The following is a 23,651-nucleotide window of genomic DNA, read 5'->3' as shown; positions in this document are numbered from 1 at the left end:
GATGTGCAGGTCAGGTCATTTGGCCATGCTAAATTGCCCGTAGTGTTAGGTAAGGGGTAAATGTAGGGGTATGGGTGGGTTGCGCTTCGGCGGGGCGGTGTGGACTTGTTGGGCCGAAGGGCTTGTTTCCACACTGTAAGTAATCTAATCTAATCTAATGTCTCATTTGACTCAGGATACCTCCCAACATTGCACTGAAGCATCAACCTAAATCTCTAATGTGGAATTTGTGATAAAAACCTTCTTAGTTAGAAATGAGAGCTCAAACAAGTTGCATTTTAGCTCATGCTGTTTTTCACACTCAGCTTACATGGTTATGCACAGAAGCAGGCCATTTGGCTTAACTAGTCCATGCCAGTATTCAAATTCCACTGAGGACTTCTGCCATTCTTCATCGACATCTACCACTGTAACCATCTATTCTCTTCACTTTAGCTACTCCTTTTGGTAGCGATTTCCACATTCTTAGCATTTTCTTTGGGTGAAAAATCCTATTCTGAATTCCTTATTGGTGACTATATTGATGATCTCCAGTTACATTCTCCTTCACAAAGGAAACAAACTTTGTAACCATGCTATCAAACGCTTTCATAATTTTATATTAGTTCTATTAGGTCACCCCCCCTTCAAGAAAGAAGATCTAGTTTGCCTGTCCTCTTCCTGTTATATACATCCATTTCTGGGAAATACACTGATCAGCCCAAGGATAGACATTATTTTTAGGAGAATTAAGACTTTTAAAATAATACATAGATGTAAATTGCTGTGGGAACAACTGAGAAGGAATTAGAAATCCTGAAACAGTCTGCTTGCTTGGTTAAAGCAAAACTCAGTCAAAATGGATGAAAAACATAATAACATGATTTGGAAAAATGATGAATCGACATTTTACTTCAAACAGCTTGCAAATTAACTATGTTTCCAATTAACATATCTAAAACAACAGAGTGACAAACCTTCAAGAAAAGCCTAAGTTATATTAATTCCATTATCAGCAAAGCTTTAAACAGTAATCAATGCCACTAGATAAACTAAACTTGGCTTTCAACTGATGGCACTATCCTTACGAACAACCAGAAGTGTTGCATTAAAACGCTGCTCAGCTTATTTATAGAAGTTTGCATTTCAACTTCTGCCTGAATTAGTACCTCGACATTCCTGTTGTAAGAACAGTGGAAGCAAGACGCCACCGGGGTCGATTTGATTCTGGTCCTCTTCTCTTCTGTCTGATTAGTGGTGTAATTTCACACATGTCAACATAATCTGTGCTACAAAAGGAAGAATAAAGGTTCAAACGGTTAGGAATGAATTAAGAATTCAGCTCACCCTGGTACAGTGTGTGTTTCTCACTCAGATTACATTAAATTTACACGTCCCCGCCCCCGCCCCCCCCCCCCACCACACACTTTTACACCTATACATTTTATCTCGTGTAAATATCCCATTTTACTCTACCTGCGAAATTTGATAATGCCTCAAACTTTCAGTCTCATAGCCTATCGCCTACCAGCTTTTGAAGCCTCCTCCATTCCTATAATTCAACACTTCTAAAACTGTGACCTTGTGTAGTCCTTGATTTCCTTTCCTCCACTACTGGTAGCTGTGTTTTCAGCCGCTTAGCTCCTATGTTCTGGATTTACCTCCATAAACCCCACCACCTTTCCATATTTTCCTCCTTCTTTAAGACTTCTTAGAACATATCATTTGATCAGGCTCTTGCTCCTTCACTTTATTGGCTTGGTGTCAAATTTTACACAAGTGTTTCGCCAAAGTACATCATCACACTTCATATACAAACAATGCAATGTATATGCAGGTTGCTGCTGATAACCACCCCTTTTAACTTCACTTACTTATACCCTGATTTCACAACTACATTTCATTTATATTATTTCTAAAAACATTAAACATAAGGGGATCTTAGAGAATCATAAACTACATAAGGACGGGTCTGTAAATTGTAACAAAACCAAACAAAGCTAGTCACAGCAAGTGGTTTACTTTTCCAGTTTAGTTTTTGAAAGCACAATGGACATTGCACTGCCTTCTATTCCCACTGTTTAATTGATGTCCTTCAAGGTTGTAAAAGATTTAAAGACATTAGACATCTACTCCCACCTCATCGCTTCCTGATTAGTTCCCCCTTTATTAAAAAGAATGACTTTCAGTTGTTCTTTGAGGCAAAAGAATAACTATGAAAAGAAAAAGCTAAGTTACTGATATATATATAATTTGAGATGTTGTCACTATAGTTGCTGCATTATTTTACACCATTCAAGTGGTGCAGAGTTAGAAACCAGAAAACTTAATGCACTGAAAAACCAGGTTTACACAATTAACACACAAAGTATTTGAAGCCTTAACAGGTGGGACACTCTGGGTGGAATGCCGTGGGCTGGAAAGTACAGAACATGATAATCTCGGCGGCATGGAATTGGCTGGGAAGCCCAGAGCAGGACTCTGGTGGGGAAATGATGGCGCTGTGCAGAACAAAAAGTTGGACTTTCATAAAGTTATCTTTTCAAAACTTTTATTCTAGGTTAATGTGAATAGTGCTTATGTACAGCAATGGAACACACTTTTCAGTGTACTTTACACTGAACACAATTGATAATAAAAGATATTCTACAGCTTTGCAATTTCAATGGGCTCATTAACCTCATGTTAGCACTGAGATTTACCATATTTCAGTTTCGAAATTAGACATTTCTGACTTCCCATATTGTGGAGTGAAACTGTTCAGATCATTCCTGACACATGGCTGGTAACATGCTTTTCTGTTGATCTATCGAAGCAAAAGAAATAATTTCATGAATAGAAAAAGCTAATTTAGAGCAAACAGTAAAGTAAAATCTGCAAAAACATAAAAGGAAATTAGATTTATTTCACTCATTTTAAGAAAAGAACGAGACAGCAGACTTCAACTTTCTCAGCTTCTATCCATGGTGCTCACCCCGTCAGAGTGTTTGCTGTTGAATGAAATTGGCTCTTAATGCATAGTGACTTTCCTCTACTGCACACACTGTGTTTCATTATGTATATAAAAGGTACAAAGTTGCGTACCAGTGAACAGCATAAGTAATTTAGTTATGTTACACACAGAGCTCTAAACCTTCTGCTAGGACACAGTGGATGGCAGGAAATAACATTTAACCTGTGATAAAGAATCAGTCACCAGCAGTGTGAATTCTGATGTAGGATTGCTCACTGAGCTGAAAGGTTCATTTCCAGACGTTTCGTTACCTTACTAGGTAACATCTTCGGTGGACCTCATGTGAAGCAATGCTGAAAATTCCTGCTTTCTATTTATATCTTTGGGTTGGTGATGTCATTTCCTGTGGTGAAGTCACTTTCTCAGGGGGTGGCGGATGGGTTCTGACTCGATGTGTTTGTTGATGAAATGACATCACCAACCCAAACATATAAATAGAAAGCAGGAATTTTCAGCATTGCTTCACATGAGGTCCACTGAAAATGATACCTAGTAAGGTAACGAAACGTCTGGAAATGAACCTTTCAGCTCAGTGAGCAAACTGACATCCAAAACCTTAACCTGAGCTACAAATCTTCTTAAAACTCACTAAGTGTGAATTCTATATAAATTTAGGGCAATACAACCAAATCAGATCATATATAATTCAGTGATGCATTTCTTCCAAATGTTTATAAACAATACGCTGGATCAATTGTATTCTTCAGAAAGCACTCAATAATGTACCACTCAATAGGATACTAGGAAAAATCAGGACTCAGAATTGGTGATAATGTTTTACTGTGAGTTGAGTATTGGTAAATGAACAGAAAGAGTAGAAATTAATGCATTATTTTCAGTTTCTGAGGCTATAATTGTAAAGATCAGTCTTTACGCCTCAGTTATTTACAATCTGTACAAATGACTTGGATGAAAAGACCCAATTTTTCTGACGATACCATGTTAGTTGGGAAATGAAGTGATTGACACACGGAGTCTATAAATGGATAGAGCCAAGTTTGACAGTGGGCACAAGCACAGCAGATGTAACTCATGTGGGAGAAATGTGAGGTCACCCTCTTTGGTAAGATAATAAATTTAAAAGAATATACATTGAATGATGAGAGATTGGGAAATGTGTGCATTCAGAATAACCTGAGTGTTTTTGTATATGAATGACAAAACATTAACATGCAGGCGCATCAAGCAATTATGAAAGCAAAACACTTTAACAAAACTTTATTATAAACGGATTGAAGCATAAAGTAAAGATGTCCTACTACAATTGTACAGGGCCACATTACTGAAGCTACATTAGGACTAATATGTGCAGCTTTGGTCTCCTTACTCAATGAAGGACAAGTTTTCCCCAGACGACAAAATTAAACTCATCCCTTGGACGAGGGAATTGTTTATTAATTAAAGACTAAAGAAATGTGGTCTATATTGTTTTGGAAATAATGAGAGAGGTGAGCAAATTCAAGCTTTCCTACTATACTCTTTCCCACCTACGATACTAAAACAGGTGGGAAAGCACACGGTGACGAGGACATAAATAGATGGATATCGGTAGCTTTGGAGAAAAGACCAGAATCTGGCAGATGGAGTTTAAGGTGGATAAGTGCGAGGTTGCCCATTTTGATCGGAAAAACAAAAAAGCACATTTTATTTAAATGGGAATCAGATTCAAAGTATATCAGTGCAGAGGGATCTGGGTGTCTTTGTGCATAATTCGCAGAAAGTGGGTTTGCAGGTGTAGCACAGAACAAGAAAGGCAAATGGAATCCTGGTATTTATTGCAAAAGGACAGGATTATAAAAGTAAAGAAATGTTGTTACAATTATATAAGGAGCAGTTGAACAACTGGGGAATGTACTCGCAGAAGGTTAGAAGAATGAGGGGGGAGCTGATTGAGATATACAAAATACTAAAGGGGTTTGATAAGGTGGATGTGGAACAGATGTCCCTTCTTGTGGGACATTCTCGAACAAGAATATATAGTTAAGAGAATGAGAGGAGGTAGGTTCAAAACTGAAGTAAGAGGAAACTTCTTTTCTCAGAGAGTTGTGAATCTGTAGAACTCACTGCCCCAGAGACAAAATCTATCATCAGATTCAAGAAAGAAATATATATGTTTCTGATGAAAAGCAGGATAAAGGGCTATGGGGAGCAGGCAGGAAAGTGGAGTTGAGACTAGAATAAAATCAACCAAGATCATGCCAAACGGTGGAATGGGCTCAAAGGCCTGAATTGCCTATCCCACTCCTCATTCGTAGGAGTTGAAATACTTAAAATTCTTATGGTTAGACAAGAAAACGTTTTCTCCGAATGGGGAATAAAGAAGATGGGATCCCAGTTTCAGAAAAAAGAATCTGCTATTTAGAAAAAAGTAAGGGGAACCTTCTTCATTCAAAAAATTAGTTGTCTTTGGAACTTTCCAACCTGAGGAGGTGAGAATGCTCAATTACTGAACATATTTGAGATAAGGATCAACTGATATAGGTAGCAAGAGATCTGGGAAGGTGGAATTGAAAGGACCAAAAGGACTACTCTGGGCATTTTTCTTAGTTGTAAAATCCATTTTAAGGCTGAAGCAAATGCTATGATAAAAGGACCCAAAGATCAAAACTTCCAGACCATAAAAGATGCACTGTTTAAACTCAGAAGGAAAACATTGGGTCAAAATAGTTTAACATACTACCTCAGTAAAAAAAAAGGCACATGGTATATAATTGAAATAATGGTTTACAAAATATTTGTTACTTAGCAAAGTCCTTAAATGATGAGGAGGGAGAGCTTCTTCACTCAGAGTAGTGATTTGGCGGAATTCTTTACCACAGAGGGCTGTTGAGACTGGGTCATTAATTATATTCAAGACTGAGATTAGACAGACTTTTAATCAGTAAGGGATTTGAGGGTTGTGGGGAAAAGTCAGGGAAGTAGAGTTGAGAATTATCAGATCAGTCATAGTCTAAGGGAATAGCAGAACAGACCCGATGGGCTGAATGGCATACTTCAGCATTTTAAGGCCTTAGGTTCAATATTCATGTTAATATACCATTGTCTACCATGGTGCAGATTTAATGAGTATTACACATTCATTCAACCAACCTTATTTTTATTCTTCTTGGAAGTCCTATTCCTTTTTTCACAGCCCGTGACAAATATGCTTTGTATTTCACAAAAATCTGTTTGTTGCCAAGCAGCACAGCATCCTGAAGGAAAGAGAAACTTCAATCACCACCTACCCTGAATACCACCTTGCCATTGATTGACTGACTGAACAGCAAATGAAGGGAGCAAATGTTTACTCAGAAAGTATTGTAGAACAGTGTTTTTGGCTTTTGGCTGTTTTCAGAACTAGATTTGTATATAACAAATATTGCAAGGAAGTAAATGATAGGATAAATATACATGGATTCAGGACAGAACAAAGTTAATGAGTTGAAAGCCTGTTCCTCTCTTTGGAATTTCACACTTTTGAAATGTATGCAGTCAAATCTGAAGTAACAACCTCAAATCTTTTCTGAAGAATAATAAAAAAGCTTTTACCTTTTCCAAGCATGCTGATGTTCTTCCAATTTAAGATATCATAGAGGTATACAGCACGGAAACAGACCCTTCTTGTCCATTCCGGTCAGTTATCCCAAACCAGTCTAGTCCCGTTTGCCAGCATTTGATCCATATCCCTCCAACCCATTCTTATTTAAATATCCAACCAAATGCCTTTTAAATATTAGCACATTCCACACATAGACCACTCCCTGCATGAAAAAGTTGGCCTTTAGATCTCTTTTAAATCTTTCCCCTCTCACAATAAACATATGCCCTCTAGTTAGAACATAGAACATAGAAAAGTATAGCACAGAACAGGCCCTTCGGCCCACGATGTTGTGCCGAGCATTAATCATAGAGTCAGAGATGTACAGCATGGAAACAGATCCTTCTAATGTAAAATAAAATAACCTAACCTACGCACCCCTCAATTCACTGCTATCCATGTGCATTTCCAGCAGTCGCTTAAATGTCCCTAATGACTCTGCTTCCACCACCACTGCTGGCAACACATTCCATGGATTCACAACTCTTTGCGTAAAGAACCTACCTCTGACGTCTCCTCGATACCTTCCTCCTAATATCTTCAAACTATGACCCCTCGTGCCAGTCAATCCTGCCCCGGGGAAAGGTCTCTGGCTATTGACTCTCATTACCTTGCATACCTCGATCAGGTCACCTCTATTTCTCCTTCTCTCCAGAGAGTAAAGTCCTAGCTTAGTCAACCTCTTTTCATAAGGCAAGCCCTCCAGTCCAGGCAGCATCCTGGTAAACCTTCTTTGCACCCTCTCCAAAGCCTCTGTACCTTTCCTATAGTAGGGTGACCAGAACTGGATACAATATTCCAAGTGTGGTCTCACCAGGGACTTGTAGAGCTGTAGCAAAATCTCACGGCTCTTAAACTCGATCCTCCTGTTAATAAAAGCCAAAACACCATATGCTTTCTTAACAACCCTACCAACTTGGGTGGCAACTTTGAGGGATCTATGTACATGAACACCAAGACCCCTCTGTTCCTCCACACTGCCAAGAATCCTATCTTTAATCCTATATTCAGCATTCAAGTTCGACCTTCCAAGATGCATCACCGCACATTTATCCACATTGAACTCCATTTGCCATTTCTCAGCACAGCTCTGCATCCTGTCTATGTCACACTGCAGCCTGCAATAGCCCTCGATACTATCAATGGCACCTCCAACTTTTGTGTCATCTGCAAATTTACTAACCCAGCCCTCAACCTCCTCACTGCAAATTTACTAACCCAGCCCTCAACCTCCTCATCCAAGTCATTTATAAAAACTACAAAGAGCTGAGGCCCAAGAACAGAGGACTGTCTTAGCCTGGCAAAAAGACCTCGGCTATTCACCCTATCCATGCCTCTCATGATTTTATAAACCTCTAAGGTTACCCTTCAGCCTCCAACGCTCCAGAGAAATATATCAATACAAAGTTCATTTCTTACTTACTTTCACACTTTTCCTTTAAGCATGTGCAAAACCCATCATTGAAGGCAACGCTTCCTCTGTAATTTGCAAAAGAAATTTTAAGTAGTACAATTATTTGAAAGATCTTTATTATCTGAAAAGGTAATGAGCTGTATTTTGCTCAGAAATGATGGTGAGGTTACCAGTGCACATAGTTGTTAAAGGCTCAACCACACTGGAAATCCTGAAAACCACAGACACACAGTTAACATGAAATTAAGAAGTTGCTGACACCCCAGAAGCTGTGTTATACTGACATCTTGCTGAGAGATCAAGCACAGAAACACATGGAATAATGCAAAATTACTCAATAACTTCAACAGAAAAAATTCATTCCAGTCAAATTATTTAATGATGCGAGAATTATTCATTTTAGTCAAATAATCTAATTGAAATAGAAAACTAAGTTTCATTCATTTCAAACAAAAACAAATTCTGCATCATTCCTCTACACAATACCTATCTTCCCACTGCAGTGTTTTCTTTAACTCATTTGACATGGACTTAAATATTTTGACTTGTTCAGTACATTAATAATATTTCAATCTGATTGATTAAGATTCAGTTATTTGTCCTGCTCACACAGGTCCCAGATCCCCTGTAGAGAGCCTTATATGAAATGACAGTCTTAGTATGGAAGGGCAAAATGTGGTGGGCGCAGCCTTGGAAGACTGAAGGGCCTGTTCCTGTGCTGTATTGTTCTTTGAAATGGTTCTATAATTGCAGTAGTTCCCAATGCAAAATCTGACAGTTCGTCTGTGGACAAAGCACAAGTGTAAAGTAATGAATGTGGTGCTGGAAAAGCATAACAAATCAGGCAGCATCCGAGGAGCATTCCTGATGAAGAGCTTTTGCTCAGAACACTGACTCTCCTGCTCCTTGGATGCTGCCTGACCTGCTGTGCTTTTCCAGCACCACATTCGTGACTCTAATCTCCAGAGTCTGCAGTCCTCACTTTCGCCAAGCACAAGTGTAAAGAATGATTGATGCGGTTTGACCACAGCAGAGCACATAACCCAGAGCAGTTATTTTTATAAATACAACTATAGAAATTCTCATTAACTATGTTATGAACTTGTGCTCGTGAAATCAAGTAACTGCTTCTGAAAAATTGCTTTACAATGTAATCATTACAGTTGCAGAGCCTACTTAAAATGCTTTCTGTTAGTACAGAATAAGCAATGCTATGTAGCAGACCAGAAAACAAACCCAGAATTACTCAAGGTGGACATTCTTTGAAGATACCATTAGTATGGAATCATTGTCACCTCACTAATGCAGTGGACCAGAGTTTTCAAGCAAACTGAACCTAAATTAGTTCACAATGGCCTGACCATACAAATACCATTAAGACTTCCCAATCTGACCAGTTTCCAGAGCACATAGGTATTCAGAGTAATCCTTAAGTCACCAGAAACTTTGTCACAAATGTTCGCAGTACATCTAATTTTAGAAAACTGGTAATCAACTTTACTTGATAAGTTTAACAAGCAAGAGCTCTGACATAATTATATGCATAAACAGGTACTCATGAGAAACAAGCAGTGGTCCTGCATCCCAACATGAAACAGAGCTTCCTGTGTGGCTTTGTAATCTCACTCAAATATGGAAACAATCCAGCCAGCCAGTCCTCAGGTCTGTCCCTTTGCCCACTGGCACAATATACAGAGTCATACAGCACGGAAACAGACCCTTCGATCTAACCATAATCTCAAACTGAATTTGTTTGCTTGTTCCTTTCCCATATCCCTCCAAACCTTTCCTATTCATGATCCTTTCATGTATCTATCCAAATGTCTTTTAAATGTTGTAATTGTACCCATATCCATCACTTTCTCAGGAAGTTCATTCCACACACGAACCGTCCTCTGTGTAAAAAGTTGCCTCTCATGCCTTTTTAAAATCTCTCTCCTCTCACCTTAAAAATGCCCCATGTCTTGAAATCCCCCACCCCAGGAAAAAAGACAACTATCACTAACTATCAATTCCTCATTATTTTATAAACTTCTATCAGATCGCCTCTCAACCTCCTATGCTGCAGTAAAAAAAGTCCCAGCCCATCCAGCCTTTCTTCATAACTGAAACCTTCCATATCTGGCAACATCCTGTTAAATCTCCTCTGAATCTTCTCCTGCTTGATAATATCCCTCCTATAACTGGGCAACCAGAACTGGACACGGTATTCCATGTTTTAAAAGAAGCACTAACTCCCGTAATATTAACTGTTAGACGAACAGTGGCTGACTGCTTTATTCCAGTGGGTTATCAGCAATGTAGAAAGTTGACTGAAGTCCCTGTTACCTGGATCCCAAACATTCAGAATTATCATGCACTGGTATTAGAGATTCAAAAGAGGAATTCTGGATGCTTGGGATATAGATGATGGGGACATTACAGTATTAGTAATTGGAAGTGAATAAGGGATCCACTGACTTATTAAAGTTAGTTCAAGACTGACCTGAAGCTTCTCTTATGTACTCACAGTGAGAATTCCCAGATTCAAATGGAAACCTTTGGTTTGCACCACTGGATTCTAAAACACACGCTCATCTTGTGCTGTGACGAATCAAGTTAAGGTCTCCCGGTCACCATGAGCATATCTCATGCAATCAGCAGATTCAGGAACTGACATCTCCTACTTCCCATGTGACAAGTAAGTGGTAAATTATGGTTTTTGGAATCTGATTATGTTACAAACAGTGCCACGCAAAGTGACAAGAATGAAAACATTACCCTGGTCTTTTACAAAGTTAAGTGCGTGAGGACATTAGGGAAAGCCCTAGTTTAGTACACTTCACACACTATGAACAAACTGAAACGGTATCGTTATCAAAGGTTACAGAAGACCCAAAAAATGTTATCTGAAGAAACAGTTAAAATTTGCAAATACACATTACAATATCTACAAAGTACAATCACATCAACACAAGAAAAATGTTCGATGAATATCTAGACACTAATAAAACCTAGTGTCCATTGAAGATTTTACTATTTTAACAATGACAAGGAAGTTGTTGTGTTCCTCAACTTTGATAATATCCTAAGCCACATCAGGCACCATGACTCAGTGGTTAGCCCTCAGTGCCTCTGAGCGCCGGGGACCCGGGTTCAATTCCAGTCTCAGGCGACTGTCTGGGAAGGGTTTGCACATTCTCCCAGTGTCTGCATGGGTTTCCTCCAGGTGCTCTGGTTTCCTCCCACAGTCCAAAGATGTGCAGGTTAGGTGAACTGGCCATGCTAAATTGCCCATAGTGTTCAGGGATGTGTAGTCGAGATGCTTTAGTCAGGGGAAATGCAGAGTAGTAGGGTAGGGGAATGGGTCTGTGTGGGATACTCTTCAGAGGGTTGGTGTGGGCTTGTTAGGCCAAATGGGCTGTTTCTGCATTATTCTATGATAACCTTTCTTGAAGGTTATGTATAAGTTCAACACAACATTTATTTTTTGGCAGTACCTACCCTGCAATACTGTGACAATGCTCTTCATTGCTGCATGGCTGCTGTTCTTGTGAATTTTTACTGAAGCTCTGCTTGATGGGAATCTGAAATGCACAAAAACAGCACAGAAAGTGACACTATATTACAATAGGCTTATTTGTTTTCCTATTCCAGAGTTTGAGGGCAATGTGCTGTATTTTATGTGGCACTATAGTCCCCAGCACCCTGGACCAAAATGTCAGAAGCAGGGGTCACCCATAATCCTGACAGCTGTTCAGCAGCAACTTAATGCTGTGAGCACCGTTTATTCCTTCATAGTGAACCTTCCATCTCTTCCTAAATTAGAGGTCCTACCGGATGGGTCACTGCTGAGACTATAAGCAACCTGCAATGTTGAGGAGCCTGGACTGACATGGAAGTACAGATCAGGGGATGACGGGGGAGAATGGTGGACTGAAGGTATCAGTGTGATACAGAGCTGCTTCCTTTAGGGCCAGTATGTGGACAGTCTACTAGCTGAATTTTAAGCTGACCCCCTAACCGGCCTTCCAAACTGCTCAGGGAACATAAAGTACAACCCTATAAATCCTTGTGCCTTATTTCAATAGCTATTCATCTGAATTGCCTTATGTCTTGTTTATTTTATATTTAACCTGTATACATTAAGCTAATTAAACTAATAAAAACTATTAATTACATACCTTTACATTACCCTTTATGTTGACTTGTTTGTAAACCAGACTGAAAGGCTTACGGTCTATTGGGCAGCAGTTTCTTTTCTGTGAAAACAGGTACAATTTTGTTTAATTTCTGAGTTACTCATTTTCTATTGAAAATACTAATTATTACATCCAACAAATTACATTATTCATTCACTGGTTGCTAAGTCTTCACTGCAATTGCCCAAACCATGTCATGGAGTGAGGCAAACTCTGAACTCCAAGTTGTGCCACTCGAACGTCAACATTTCCCATAGAATGCTTGATGAGTCTATGGTCTTCTCCTTTTCCTAATTCTTGTGTTTGTTCTCATGAAAGGGTAGGAAAGGGGAAAAGAGATGTAAAAAAGAAAATGATGTGAACTTATTGCAGAGTCATTCTGCCACAGTGGCGGCCAGCTGGCCCATCAAGTCCATGACAGATCTCTGTACAATAATCAAGTCAATCCTATTCCCCAACTCCACCCCCTACAGCCCTGCAAGTTTAGTCCCCTCTAGTGCATTTCAAATTTCCTTCTGAAATCTGACTGTCTCCACTTCTATCAACCTTGTCGGCAGTGAATTCCAAGTCATTGCCACTCACTGCAGGCAAATGCTATTCTTCACATTTTCTCTGCACCTCTCACCTAGTGTTCATACAAAGACTATGGTTGCCAAAAAACTTCTCAAAAGCAACTCCTGGAGATGAATTAATCTAGGTGAAAGCAGTAATTACTTTATGTACAAGTTCCTACAAGCAATAAGAAGTTAAATAGTAATCCATTTTTGATGGTCAGGGATAGATGAAAATAGAAAAAAAAGTTAATGCTTCTGGAATATAACTCACTGCTGGGAATACTGTCCTTTTGGATGTGAATGGGCAGGTTTGATCAATTCTGCTTGAAGTTCTTCCAATGGTTGATATTTGCTCAGAATTAGAAGTCTAGTTTCACAATGTGCTTGAATAGTTTACTGCAGAGATTTGGCGAGAAGACTCAATTTACTGAATTCAACAATCAGAATAAGAATATTGTTCCCATGCTGATCAGCAAGTCTTCAATTCAATCCAAACTATATTTATTAAGGATAATAGTTGATCAATTATGAATTTGCAAACACATGTAGCAGTATTCAACAATTCTGAGGCATCATATCACTCGATTAACAAAAGACAACATTACATCCAAGAAGCTGACACAATAAGCAGCATAACTAATAATTATCTCCAGTGTGTACCTTTATAACAATGGCATCCAGAAAGAAGTATGCCTTCCAGATCATATGTAACAACATTTGTTAACAGAAGCTGGTAATGAATGACAGAAACAAAATGGCATCACAAATGGCATCAAAATTCAGGGACTGGCAACATACATGGCAAGAGAATTCCACTCCTCATTCACTCACTTTATTGAGAATTTGGATCACATCCAAGTTATCAGCTGAAATAAAATAGGACTATCCCAATCTTTTCACAGAAAGAAAACATGCGATTTTTAAGGCGCAGGCTGAAGACATTGGACAAAATGCCATTTTTAAGTAAGAAATGGCATTCCAATGTTCTTTTTCCTTTTAGCTTTTCTAAGATATAATCCCAGTACAGACCAAATTGTCACACTCAAATAGGAAACACAGCAAAATTTATTGTACGTTCATGCAAGTTATGACTTGTAAATATAAGAATTGGAATTTGTGCATCACTGTAATTCAATGCAAACCTGTTGGCTGGCACTGGTGAAAACAAGTGTGACAAATACAAACATCTCATTTTTCTCACTGTTGTAAAGATTGTCCCAAGACTTTTGGCATAACTTGAAGGATTTCTGTTACAATTTGCGTTTAAAAAGAAAACTTGATCAACTTTTACTCTGAACATTGGATTTTCATCCATACATTGTATGAGAAATGCACAGAAATTTTAGCTGATCCATAAATAAAAATGCATTTATGCTCCACAGCCAACCCATAATTGGGATGCCAAAGAAAAGGCTGAAAAAGCTTACCTGCTGAATTTCTGTCCAGCATTATTCACCAAGACATTTCAGTTTTCACACTGGAACTTAACTGACCTCCTTCCTTCACCCCAGTGTCCCTGCCAATCTCTCAGCCAGAACCCCTGGGGTAAAGAGTAGACATCAGTGGTACAAATACTATAAATCAGGAAATATCAGCACATAGAATATTCTGTGGCACCCAACATTGCCAGCACTTTCACACAAACATAATTTCCCTTAAGAGATTTAATTCATAACATAGATAAGAGCAAAAGAGTTGCCAATGACCAGCATTGCTCACTTCACTTTGTGAATCGAATAAATTAATACTTCAGACATGAAAATCAAAAGTGAGTAGTTTAGATCTTGAGGCACTGGGTAGCCTGTCAAAATATTCTACGAGGCAACAGCAAATATTTCCTGATTTATAGTCCATAAACTGCACCTTTCTCCCTTTATCAAAACAGAACACATTTGATAGGAATACAGCAAGACTATAAGGTAACGTGCAAGCCACTTCAGCTGTCGGTAATAACACGTCTGGGAAAAGTCCTTTATTAATGTTGCAAATATAGCGTACACTAGTTAAATATATGTAACAAAAATAAGTTCACGTTTAAATTCTAAATGCTTCTTGGGCCTTTTCTTAATAATGAGTCTTACTTCACTTGCCTCAAAAGGACTACTCTCAAAATAAAACTAAGAATTGCAGATTATTTAACTTTCTTAGGAAAACTTTGAAAAAATCCATTAGACAAATAACTAAGACCTCAACCATCAACTCATCTTTCTAACAAAATGAATTCCCTCAATAATAACATCCAAATGCTAAAGATTATAAAGTTTCAAACACAAGCTCAACTTGAGTTTCTGCGGTCTTGTGTGCTAGTTTTAAAAACTCTATGATAGAAACAGACTCTACCCACAACCCCATGGAACATTTATCACAATTGGGAGTTTCTGCTAATTTGATTCATTTGCAGGCCTTCAAAGAGGTTTCAAAAATATAACCTGGAACTTTTGAACAAAAGGACACTACCAGCATAGGTTAAGGTTAATACATCTTGAAAGGCTATGACTAAGTTGATTTTTAAACTTAATAAGGAACTCACTAATGTATTCCAATTTAACTGGAAGAGAATTTGGTATATTTTTTAAAGTAATTTTCAATAATTTAAAATCGCACTCTCACAGGAAATGAACTTCAGTTGCTTTTAAAGCTTTTTTTTGTGATAAATCAATTTTCAGCTTTAGTAGCCAAACTTTACGAAATTAACATTCTTAAATAAAGGAATATTTTTCAAAGCAATGAATTTTTAATATCATATTTTAAAATACTATTCTGGGCAGTTTGTTGTTTAGTGATATGTTGACAAGCTTGAGCAGAAACCTGGGACCGGAGAAAGAGGGCCATACTCTTCAAAACAGGGCAGCTTGCACCAAAATACTTTAAATATTTTTTCACTTAATCATGCCTGGCATATAATTCCAGAATAACCTGATGAACTAAATGTGTAACTATTTAGTTTGAAAATTACTTTACACTCATTTATATTTTCAAATCCCACCCTCCTGACTTGCTTAAAATAAACATTTTGTATTTGTCTTGACCATGTCAATGAATATATTATTTGCATATCTGTTAAGTTTCCCTTCTTATTACCCCTCCAAAACCAAGGTTGCAAAGATAAAATATCGCTATTATTTGCTTACATTTCATCTCCATTTACACTTGACCAGTCTTGATACTATTTCTGCTCTCTTTCCAATATGTGTGTTTTTTATTTAGTGATGAAAACTGAGCACATAACTTTAAATGTACTCTAAATACAGCAGTATGAAAGCTAAGCGTTGTTTTACAACTTTACAATGGTTCTGCAAATGTAATCCCAAAATTCTATTAGCTTTTTTAAAAATTATTTTGTTACACATAATGAAAATAATTTTACCATCACTTTGATGCACCTTTCCAAATGACCTTCATGTAAATTAATGCAGAGTTTTGTTTTAAACTGGTTAGCATGGAATACAGGGAGAGCCAGCCACTTAGATACAGAACTGGCTCGAAAGTAGAAGACAGAGGGTGGTGGTGGAACGCTGATTTTCAGACTGGAGGCCTGTGACCAGCGGTGTGCCACAAGGATTGGTGCTGGGTCCACTACTTTTCGTCACTTATATAAATAACTTAGATGTGAACAGAGGAGGTATGGTTAGTAAATTTGCAGATGACACCAAAATAGGAGGTGTAGTGGACAGTGAAGAAGGTTACCTCAGAGTTCAACAGGATCTTGATCAGATGGGCTAATGGGTCGAGGAGTGGCAGATGGAGTTTAATTTAGGTAAATGTGAGGTGCTGCATTTTGAAAAGGCAAATCAGGGCAGGACTTATACATTTAATGGCAAGGTCCAGGGGAGTGACACTGAACAAAGAGACCTTGGAGTGCAGCTTCATAGTTCCTTGAAAGTGCAGTCCCAGGTAGACAGGATAGTGAAGAAGGCAGTTGGTATGCTTGCCTTTATTGGTCAGTGCATTGAGTATAGGAGTTGGGAGTTCATTTGTGGCTGTACAGCTCTTTGGTTATGCGGCTTTTGGAATATACTGCGTACAATTCTGGTCTCTTGTGCCAGAGGAAGGATGTTATGAAACTTGAAAGGGTTAAGAAAAGATTTACAAGGATGTTGCAAGGGTTGGAGAGTTTGAGCTATAGGGAGAAACTGAATAGGCTGGGGCTATTTTCCATGGAGTGTCAGGAGGCTGAGGGGTGACCTTATAGAGGTTTATAAAATCATGAGCGGCATGGGTAGAGTGAACAGACAAGGACCTTTTTTCCCTGGAATGGGGGACTCCAAAACTAGGGGCATAGGGTTAAAGTCAGAGGGGAAAAATTTTAAAGGAGCAAAGGGGCAACGCTTTCAGGTGGAGGGTGATGTGTGTACGGAATAAACTGCCAAAGCAAGTGGTGGAGGCTGGTACAATTACAACATTTAAAAGGCATCTGGATGGATATATGAATAGAAAGGTTTAGGGTGTAGGTTTGCTCGCTGAGCTGTAGGTTTGATATCCAGACGTTTCATTATCTGGCTAGGTAACATCATCAGTGGCGACCTCCAAGTGAAGCGAATCTGTTGTCTCCTGCTTTCTATTTATATGTTTGTCCCGGATGGGGTTCCTGGGGTTTGTGGTGATGTCATTTCCTGTTCATTTTCTGAGAGGTTGATAGATGGTATCTAGATCTATGTGTTTGTTTATGGCATTGTGGTTGGAATGCCAGGCCTCTGGAAAGGTTTGAGGAATATGGGCCAAATGCTGGCAAATGGGTCAAGATTAATTTAAGTATCTGGTCGGCATGGACAAGTTGGACCAAAGGGTGTGTTTCCATGCTGTATACCTCTAGGACTTCATAGCTAGTGGTCAAAAACCTAGATTTTTTAATATTTAATCTAAATCTATAAAATCTTTGTTAAACCTTGTCTTTTCAACAAGTTACCTCATTGAATAGTTTGCATAACTTAACCCTTTTAAATATTAAACTATTTCTCCAATTAGATTCTAGTGTGATTTTGATTAATTGTCTTTTTAATGCTTATTTTCATTTTATTGTTATTAAGAATTTTGCACATTTAAATTCTAGAGCCAGATTTTGCTGGAGTGAGAATCGCATGGCATTAAATATTTTTCTGCATTAATTTCATAATTTCTTTGGGCTATTAATTACTGAAAGTGTGATGATAATGGAGAAAAAAACTAAGTGCATCACCTTAACCAACAAGATTTTTAAGGTCTGAAAAGGAAGTGGGAACAACGTAGGAGAGTGAAATTGTGTGTGAATTAGAGTCAAATCAGGTAGACAGGAAGTAAAGAAAGGATAAGCAAGATTGCACTGAAAGAAAACAAGTGTTTTCAAAATCGCAAGGAATAAAATGCAGTATTTTAACTGGTTCCAATTCTGGATCATAGAGACTGACATTGTATTAACTAAGATGCTTGTTAAATTATTAGATGCAAACTTCTGTCTAGCTTTTAAGGGCTATAAATGCACAAGCTCATTGGTATGCAGCAGGAGGCCATTTAGCTCCTTCATCCAATCAATGAGATATTGGCTGATCAATGGTCCAACTCCATTTAACTGTCATTTATTTTCCCTTAATATCTTTGGTTAACAAATATTTATTTTAAAATTTACAATTTATCAAGCATTTGTTGCCATGTGTGGAAGAGTGTTCAAAACTTTGTTGATTTTTTGCATGTAGAACTTCACTCCTGAAAGAACTGTCCTAAATTTTAGACTATATTCCTTGTTCCACAATCCATAACCAGCCAAAACAGTCTCTATCTATCCTTAATATCTTAAAAGTTTCAACAAATCTTCTCCAAAATCTCAGTTTCGACTGTATTGAACCAAAATATTTAAATTCCAGGGAATACAATAATGGTCTGTACAACTCACACAGACATTTAAGACATCGATGCAGAGTAAACAGAATAGAAATCTAAATTCAGCAGCAGGTTCTGGAGCTTTGTAACTCAAGGTACATCTCTTAAAACTCTGATTTTTTAAAAATATATTGTACTCATTGGATGTGTCCATCACTAGCTAGGCCAGTATTTACTGCCACCTCCTAATTGCTCTCGATAAGATCGTTGTGAGCCTTGATGGTGATGTCTTGAACGATGATAGTCGATGTGATAATAAGTAGACCTGCAATACTATGAGGAAAGGAGTTTCAGGATTTTGACTTGGTGACAGTGAAGGAACAGTAACATATTTCTAACCTAATATGGTGTGTGCGCTTGGATGGATAACATCCAAGGAGCAAGACGAGACCATTCAGCCCTTCCACCCTGCTCTACCATTCAATACAATCATGGCTGATCCTTTATCTCAGTGCCATATTTTTGGTTTTTTTCCCCATACTGCCTGATGCATCTAAAATCTAAAAAAAAATTTCCTGCTTGAATATATTCAGTGACTTGGCTTTCACAGCTTCTGCAGTCGTGAATGCTACAGGTTGACTATCTGACGAACAAAGAAACTTTTCCTCATCTTCATCCTAAATAGTTTATCCAATATCCTTAGACCATGACACCTGGTTCTAGACTTCCCCAGCTGGGGAAAATATCCTCCCTGACTAGGCATAGAGTCAGAGAGATGTACGGCACTGCAACAGACCCTGCGGTCCAACTTGTCCATGCCGACCAGATATCCCAACCCAATCTTGTCCCACCTGCTAGCACCCAGCCCTTTTCACTCCAAACCATTCCTATTCATATACCCATCCAGATGCCTTTTAAATGTTGCAATGTATTAACCTCGACCACTTCCTCTGGCAGCTCATTCCACATACGTACCACCCTCTGTTTGAAAACATTGCCCCTTAGGTCTCTTCTATATCTTTCCCTTCTCACCCTAAACCTATGCCCTCTAGTTTTGATTCCCCCACCCCGGGGAAAAGACTTTGTCTATTTATCCTATCCGTGCCTGCCCCTCATGATTTTATTAACCTCAGCCTTCGACGCTCCAAGGAAAACAGCCCTGGCCGATTCAACCTCTCCCTACAGCTCAAATCCTCCAAGCTTGGCAACATCCTTCTAAATCTTTTCTTAGCCCTTTCAAGTTTCACAACATCTTTCCGAAAGGAAGGAAAGATGTTGTGAGACGTGTCCTGTTAGAATTTTATGCATTTTAATCATATCCTCTTTCATCATTCTAAACTCTAATGAATAGATATTTGCTAGTGATTGAGTTTCCATCTATTTCCTACTCTTGACCTTCTAAGTGATAGAGGCTGTGGCTTGGAAGACACTGATGGAGGAGGCTTGGTGAATTGTTGCAGTTCATTGCGTAGGTGATTTGCACTGCTGCCACGATGTGTCAGTGCTGAAGGCGATACATAGGCTGCTTCATCCTGCATGGTGTTGAGCTTCGAGTGCTACTGGAGCTGCACTCACCTCAGCAAGTGGAGTGTATTCGACCACACTCCTGACTTGAGCCTTGTCGATGATGGCAGGCTTTGAGGAGTCAGGGCACAAATAATTTGCAGCAAGATTCCCTGGCTACTGACCTGGTCATGAAGCCATAGTAGATTTGTCACTTGTAAATTAATAAAGCATATGCTGCATAAATATCATTATTATCCCAAAACGATTTGGCCCTTTATGAGTTATATTCAAGTAGCCACATAATGTTGGATCGCCAGTGTCTTGTACAAAATGTGAGCACTCATAAAATGTCAAAACTTAGAGAAAACATCTCCCTTTTTCACTCTTCTTCCTCCCCTACTCCCAATGTCCACAACAATCTATGCCTCCATCTGAGCATATCTTTTGAGCACTGGTGCTTGTTTGGTTCAATTGTTTCATTTCACAGATTTAATTCATCAATTAATTTTATAACAACACTCATTTTATGCAATCAGATTAGCTTCACTGTATTCATTGCTGTGATATTTTCAATTCACTTCCAAATATAAACTTTTAAAAATATGTATTTATATACAATTTAATTGTAGGTTAACATTTTCTTACTTCAGCCCAAGCAAGAATGCATCTCAGGCAAAAAATGTGACAGCAGCTCTCAGGAACAGCTACTTCTTGGTCCACAAAGTGGTTGAGGCAGATAGGACACCAATCAACTTGATCAGTTGTTGTTGCAGCCAAAACCCCATTATCAGCACATTCTTGTTCACCTTCTCCACCTGTTAACAGAATCAGGAAAAACGTCTCAAAGAGCACTAACTCATAAGGTCAAAGTTGACAATAGTCAACCATAATGAGACTATTAAAAAAAAGTTGAACATTAATTTATGTTATGAATTTAACTGAACTCGTCACCTTAAAGCATGGTCAATAATATAAATTATAGAAATACAATTACTATAGTGCTTGACAGTGGTTGACATAATTCATTCAGCTGTACACCTTTAATATTGAAAATAGTTAAAAAATCTTTATTTTCCAGGTGTTACAAAATTAACACTTTTGTTTCTCACATTTTATTTTTCTATCTTTTACAGTTATTCACAATATCTGCCAAACTGAAATTTCACCACATGCCCTATGCTTAGAATCATACAATGCAGAAGCCCTTTGGCCAATCAAGTCTGTACTGCCAAAAGTACACTACTACTTTTGCCAGTCTCTTTTTCCTACGCCTGGCCCACAGCCTTGAATGTTGGGATACTTCACATGTTCATCCAAATACTTTTTAAAAGATTGGGGTTTCCACTTCAACTACCCTCTTAGGCAGTGCATTCCAGACCATTACCACCTTCGTTTGAGGAAGCTGTTCCTCAAATGCCCTCGTAAACCTCCTGCCTTTCACTTTAAAATTACATCCCTTAGCATTTGATGCTTCAACTGATAGGAAACAGCTGCTTTCTACCCATCCTATCCATATACCTCATAATCTTACACACCTCTATCAGGACCCCCTCAATGTTTTTTGCTCATCTAGGTGAAAGTGAGGACTGCAGATGCTGGAGATTAGAGTCAAGAGTGTGGTGCTGGAAATGCACAGCAGGTCGGGCAGCATCCGAGGAGCAGGAAAATTGACATTTTGGGCAAAAGCCCTTCATCAGGAATCCTGATGAAGGGCTTTTGCCCAAAACACCAATTTTCCTGCTCCTCGGATGCTGTCCAACCTGCTGTGCTCTTCCAGCACCACACTCTTGACACTTAACTTATCCAGCCTGTATTCATTGCTGAAATGCTCCATCCCAAGCAATATCCAGGTGAATCGCAGAAGCACCCCCTCCAGTGAAATCGCATCCTTCCTGTAGTGTGGTGACCAGTACTACATGCAGTGCTCTAGCTTTGGCTTAACCAAAGCTCTGTACAACTCAAACACAATTTCCCTGCTTTTAGAATCTATGTCACAACTGATAAAGCCAAGTGCCCAATGTACGTTTTAACTACCGTATTAAGCATATCCACCTTTCAGGGTGGACTAGCACTCCAAGATCCTTCTGAGCTTCCCAGTGTTCTGCCATTCATCCAGGATTTCCTCCTCTTGTTCCTTTTTCCAAAGTGCATCATCTCATACTTATCAGGGTTAAATTCCACCTGCCACCAATGTGCCCATCTGATCAATGCGTTTGATATCCTTCTGTAATCTAACACCATCCTCCTCACTGTCAACCACGCAGCCAGTCTGTCATTCACAAACTTATTTATCGTCTCCTCATCCCATCCCAATATTTTAATCTACATCATTTACGAATGTCACAAACAGTAAGGAATCCAGAACTGACCAGCTCCTGTGGTATGCTGAGCTCCAGTCACAATAACAGCATTCTACAGTCTTTATCAGTTTCCCATATCGCGCCTTGTCAAAGGCCTTGCTTAAATCCATATAAACTACATCAACTGCCATACCCTCATCCAAATGCTTGGAGGTTAATTTTTTAAATAAGATATTTGAGAAGCAAATCGCTAAAGTAATTTGTAATACCTCATTTGCAATATGCCCAGCGCAATAATATGTACTCAAGTGGATAAAACCTAACACTTGAGTGCATGGAAAGGATACATAATTATAGTGTTCATAGCTAGTTATCAGGCTTTTAGGTTTTTGCTTTTTTTTCAAAACACTATTCATTCTTTTGCTACTTTTATACTTTCAAATGCTTTTACCAGAAACTGTCTTTGAGAGACCTTTGTGAAGCCTCAAGATCAACATTTAAATGAGCTTGCATTAATGCACACTGATCACACATTGCTTGTACTAACAGACCTGATCTGATTTATAAATGTGCAAACCACCTGTTATCTCTGTTACTTCCACAGTACCAGATGCATTCTAAAATAATTCCACACACATGCCACAGTTTTCAATCAGAAAGAACCCTTTTTAAACCAAGAACAACAAACTTTCCCAATTTCCATCAACACTGTAATAGATTAGCTGCATTGAAGGGGTTGGATTCAGGCACACCTTCTGCTACAATCAAAGTAATATAGGCACAGCTTTAATACAAGTGTTCACAACAACATATAAATTCTCACGGTCCCAGACAATAGCTCACAAAGTTCGCCAAATTCAAAGTCACAGGAGGCCTATATGCGAACCTGCTATTTGACAGTTTTACATACAGCTCAAATAAGTATTTGGCACAAGACAGAAATAGTACAAAAGATTAAATTTTACTATATGAAACATAATGTAGACATCAGCTAAAGGTTATTCATTAACCTTCCTGTTGTAGCAGCTATAATTCATTTGAAAGCAGAATCAACTTGAAAGCCAATTAGATGATTCAGTAGTTTATACAAGGTTTGGTTAAGATTCTTTAGATCAGTTAATATCCATTCTAAAATTTGAATGAGTCTGTGAATCAAAAGTGTTTATAAAAGTACCTTTCTGAACTGAAGGAAGTTGCTTTCTCTGCAGCTTAATGTGGTTGGTCCTCTCCTCACCTGTTACAGATGCACATCATAATTTCAAGTCTATTTCTCTCTAATAGCAGACCCTCACGGTGACAACTATAAACAAATGTATCATTCACATTATTTT

The 23,651-nt window shown here is 38.5% G+C and overlaps 1 protein-coding gene across 5 annotated transcripts in view; it reads right to left on the bottom strand.

The window, feature by feature from the left end:
* Positions 1-23,651, bottom strand: part of scaf11 (SR-related CTD-associated factor 11) — a 65,865-nt gene that overhangs the window by 17,784 nt on the left and 24,430 nt on the right. For 3 of the 5 annotated variants that reach the window (XM_043708684.1, XM_043708682.1, XM_043708685.1), the window contains exons 3-10: positions 23,495-23,554; positions 20,666-20,835; positions 12,150-12,227; positions 11,470-11,552; positions 7,996-8,051; positions 6,083-6,186; positions 2,682-2,785; positions 1,149-1,268 (exon numbers count right to left, since the gene is read on the bottom strand). In XM_043708684.1, the coding sequence (XP_043564619.1) occupies positions 1,149-1,268; positions 2,682-2,785; positions 6,083-6,186; positions 7,996-8,051; positions 11,470-11,552; positions 12,150-12,227; positions 20,666-20,835; positions 23,495-23,554 (775 nt within the window). The remainder of the gene's footprint in view (positions 1-1,148; positions 1,269-2,681; positions 2,786-6,082; positions 6,187-7,995; positions 8,052-11,469; positions 11,553-12,149; positions 12,228-20,665; positions 20,836-23,494; positions 23,555-23,651) is intronic. The other 2 variants (XM_043708687.1, XM_043708686.1) reach the window with 1 other exon arrangement.

Source organism: Chiloscyllium plagiosum, chromosome 19 (genome assembly GCF_004010195.1).
Source record: "Chiloscyllium plagiosum isolate BGI_BamShark_2017 chromosome 19, ASM401019v2, whole genome shotgun sequence".
Classification (NCBI taxonomy): Eukaryota; Metazoa; Chordata; class Chondrichthyes; order Orectolobiformes; family Hemiscylliidae; genus Chiloscyllium; species Chiloscyllium plagiosum.
The sequence above is the reverse complement of the archived record's forward strand: the minus strand, read 5'-3'. Positions and strand labels throughout refer to the sequence as shown.